The sequence below is a fragment of the Medicago truncatula genome, chromosome 8 (genome assembly GCF_003473485.1).
Source record: "Medicago truncatula cultivar Jemalong A17 chromosome 8, MtrunA17r5.0-ANR, whole genome shotgun sequence".
NCBI lineage: Eukaryota > Viridiplantae > Streptophyta > Magnoliopsida > Fabales > Fabaceae > Medicago > Medicago truncatula.
The window spans coordinates 15,635,777-15,640,067 of record NC_053049.1 but is presented as its reverse complement, the minus strand read 5'-3'; the positions used below and the strand labels follow the sequence as shown (position 1 = coordinate 15,640,067).

Below are 4,291 nucleotides of genomic sequence, written 5' to 3'. Positions count from 1 at the left end.
CAAATAATATATTAATGGAATATATAATACTAATAAAAGAATAAATAGGTATTAAAATTTACTTTTGCGGTTTGTTCGGTTTGGAAAATGTGATCCAAAATTTGATCCGATATGAGCGGTTTTTACAAAACACTATTCAAACACATTAAAAAATATTCATTTTTTGTGGTTTTAGATATTTTTGTATCGACTTACGTTTTATTTTGGATCGGTCTGTATTTTGGACGGTTAGGTCAATACCTTAGGAAACTCCTTATAATTGTTTAAATGATGATCGATCTATGACGTTGTCTTTTGTCAAGTAACCTAATTGCTAGAAATTCACCTTTTAAAGAGGAATAAATGAAGAGTTCCGGTTTGAACCCAAACCTCTACATATATAATAAAATATTTCTATCAATTGAGATAAAATCAGAGGCCATGACGTTGTTGCTACCTTATAATTGTTTTTATCACCATGTTTAATTTTTTTTTATTACTGATAAACCTTTTCAAAGATATATTTATCTACATCTACTATATATACACACAAATAATTTCAAACAAATACAAATATACAAACAATGTGTATTTTCACGTGCATTCCACCTGTCACAATTCTAGCTAAAAAATTCCAACTCTTAGCTTAAAATCCGATATCTTTTATTTTTTAATTTGAACCAAGTATCTTTCTATTAAATGTACCAAACGTACAAAAATTAGAGTTGAGATTGAGATTAATTATCGATCTGCAAGTAGCAACAACGTCGAGCTGTCACATCTCATAGACATTATAAGTTAATTAAACTTCCTTTCCTTTTTGGTTTCTCAATTGAAGTGGTTGTAACGGACGAAAGAAAAGGAAAAAAGAAAGAGGGGACAAACAGCATATAATTAAGGAAGTAATAAAGATGAAAGGTGAAAGAAATGCAGTAGGTATGGATTCTCTTATTGCTATATTCTTTTATTCTTTTATTCTTCATTTAATTTATAGCATTTCAAAACTTATAAAAGCATGAATAAATATAGAAAAGCGTGCATGCAAAACCAAACTTCAAGATAACAAAAAAAAAAAAAAAAAAGTGATTGATAGAAACAAGGAATAGTCAAGAAGAGGGATAGTAAAAGAATTGGTCAAGTCATAGTCACTGAATTCATTTCATACCCAATGGAATTAACAAAGGGGTTCAGATAGGAAGAAACAGGTCCATAGTGTTGGCACTGTCTAATAAATGCGAATGACATTGAGAATTAAACATAATGTAGCAATGTGTATGAGTAGTTTTACTCAGTAGCAACTTGAACCAATTGCTATAAATGCACCTCTGTTGTTTGGCCAGAGTTTAATCATCATTTTTTTCATATGCTTCTATTAGTTCAACCGTGTAATTGTGTACTAGAAAAAGGTATATAATCATATACAAGGGAAAAAAGACATAATATATAAGCATAGTTTTAAATTGCAGTTGTAGGTGTATTTATTATGCTTAAATCGTATATTGTTATAAAATGTGGTTCATAGCATCGCAATTGATCTTGTGATATTTATGCATAGGTTTGTTGAGTATAACTCATTGGTATGGTTGAGAAATAATGTTTTATAGTGTAAAACAAAAGAAACAATATAAGTTAGAATAAAACACTCATACAAGGTAAAGGATGCCGCCATCAGTCATGATAGCGCGGAAAGTAAAGGTTGTGAGACACGCCTTTAACCACGGGAAAGAAGTTGTTATTTTAACATGATCAATATGGCTATAAATTTATACTCGTCACTAAATTAGCGTCTCTAACACATAGGGATGAAATCAAACAAAATTCACATTTTTTTCGTCAACTTATATCTAGTATAAATTAAAGTTTATCTTCTGTACAACGATAATAGAAATATTTGTTATACACGACAAATATCCAAACAGATGTGTGTGTATATATATATAAATTTTTAAATTGCAATACAAATATCTAAATGATGGAAAGTAATTTAGGGCATGTAAATCTATATTAACTCTCCGAGAGCATAAAAATTAAATTCTAAAAGTGACAGTTCTCATGTAGTGCTTATTAACACCATATGTTTGACCAAAAATGTACCATCGTAATTGATTAAAAGAAGATAATATACTGTTTGCTAATAGTGATAATCTTTCCATGGAGGAAGAGGAACCCTTCACTTATTTCTTCTCTCTGTAGAGATAGTAAAATCACAATAGTAAAATATTGGTCAGCTACTTCATAACTTCATTTAGACGTCATATATATATTTTTTCTGTCTACAATTTTGTAATCATATAAAACAAAAAATAAAAATAAAAACCGATTCGAGCTTTGACTGATGAACAAATTTGTCTTTGAGTGTCCATCAAAAATGAAGAATGAAGGTTGAAATCTTCTCTCCAGCTAGTAATGTCAAAACTCCTTGAAAAAGAGAAAGAAATATATATTATAAATAAAATTCTTGATTATATATACATATACACACAACACAAATATATATAGTTGAATTAAAATATTTTAAATATTCATAGTTTCATTCATATACTAAACTCATTCACTATAATTTAAAGGATTTAACTATCTATTTTCTTCTTCAAAAAAAATAAACTGTCTATTTTATAGTTTTAGGCATAACAAATTATAATAGAATATTTTCTAAATTAATTAGTTTAGGTGCAGTATAGTATTACATGAGGAATGGCATACAATTAAAGCATTGAAGAGTCTCTTCCAATGTTATGATTGCATATTTCATATGCAGTTATGTGATTCAGTGATGATAGGTGACAGAACAAAATTAAATAAAAAGAGCATTAATTTATAAAGTAAAAATAAAAAGCATTAATTATTACCTATAGCATTAGAAACCCTAGCTAGGAGCGGTTAACAGTACGGCGGTCGTCACCACCACCACCAGCAGCACTATGATGTTGAAGTTGATTGATCTGTCCTAAGCTAGCAGATATATTCATAGCCAAGAGACTAGCATCATAGTTGCTCCCAATTCCACCATCAAAATTTCTAACCAAATTATGTTGTTGATGTTGATCCCTTGGAAAAAACTGATGATGTTGATGATAACGATGGTCACGGCCGTTACTGTTATTACCACCACCAGCAGTATTTTGCGTGTGGTGGTAATTACCTGCAGCGGCCGTGACAGACTCACCTGTCATGCCGGTTATGAGTCCATGACCGGCAGTAGCTGCCGCTGCGATACTCAAGTTTTGAAAACGAGAAAGTTCGGATTTAGCACAATAAAGATCCATCTGAAGCTGACGAAGTTGGTGTTGAAGGAGAGAAATTACACCAACACAACCATAAACAGGATCTCGAAGTCGCATCTCAGCTTCATAAGCAAGTGAATTCACAGCATCTTCACGTTGGTGAGGGTGTAAATCATTGAGAAGCTTTGTAACATTGCTTGCTCCAAAAATTCTATGAACATTTGCAAATTTTTGTGGCTGATCAGGTGGAAAATAAGGTGCAAATGCACATTCTGGTTGGCATTTTCGGCGTAGAAACTTGCATGCTGCACATGGTGAATTTGAGGATGCCATGGTAGTTTGTTTTTGTCACACAAACAAACACTTGTTTTTCTCCTTCTCTTGTTCCTCTTTTTTCTGTCTCTCTCTCTTTCACACTACCATTAATTTCTGTGATGCATTCACCATGTTTTTGTTTGTTATTACTATGTTGTAAAATAATAAAATAATGGTAATAAAAAATTATAAAAGGAAATAAGAACTGATCCATTAATGCGTGTTATATGGCTAATTCCATTATTTTACGGTCTTTTTGGTAAATCTATTGTTTTAAATCACACACACTCTTTTCCTTTCTTTAAATTATTATTATTTTCTTTTGCAATTTATGACTAAAAAAACTATGTCGAAATTTGCTTACCCTTCACCACCACACTTTGTGCAGGTGTTTTTTTTAATATATATTTAGCTAGCTTATATCATCGACACTAAAATATAAACACCCTTCTTTAAAAGTTCTTGAGAAAATAAAAAATCTCTACTAAGGGGAAGAATAACCACAAAAGAAGTAAAAAAGACAAAAATAACTAGCAAGAATGTGGTTGTCACTTCATTATTAAATCCATATCTCAACAAAATATTTATTATTCAGCATGTAATTTTTTATAGAAGAAAATTGCAAATCCTCCCATACAATTTTTTCAGACAAAATTGTAAACTTACTCTCTCTCAACTCACACACAATTGCAATTTATACAAGGACTAAATTCCAAACCTGTCAATTACAATTTTTGTATTGAAAAATTGTAAACCATCTCATCATGACACAC

At 30.6% G+C, this 4,291-nt stretch overlaps 1 protein-coding gene across 1 annotated transcript; it reads right to left on the bottom strand.

The window, feature by feature from the left end:
* Nucleotides 1-2,056: 2,056 nt before the first annotated feature.
* LOC25501092 (protein ASYMMETRIC LEAVES 2) lies at nt 2,057-3,643 on the bottom strand. The gene is made up of 2 exons (XM_013589654.3): nt 2,829-3,643; nt 2,057-2,397 (listed from the first exon to the last, which is right to left on the bottom strand). Exon 1 carries the CDS (start codon nt 3,534-3,536, stop codon nt 2,850-2,852), a length of 687 nt encoding a protein of 228 aa, XP_013445108.1. The 5' UTR covers nt 3,537-3,643; the 3' UTR covers nt 2,057-2,397; nt 2,829-2,849.
* Between the last annotated feature and the right edge of the window lie 648 nt (nt 3,644-4,291).

Bases quoted from the DNA above. Each gene is read 5' to 3' on its own strand.
- LOC25501092 (XM_013589654.3), bottom strand. From the start codon at position 3,536: ATGGCATCCTCAAATTCACCATGTGCAGCATGCAAGTTTCTACGCCGA.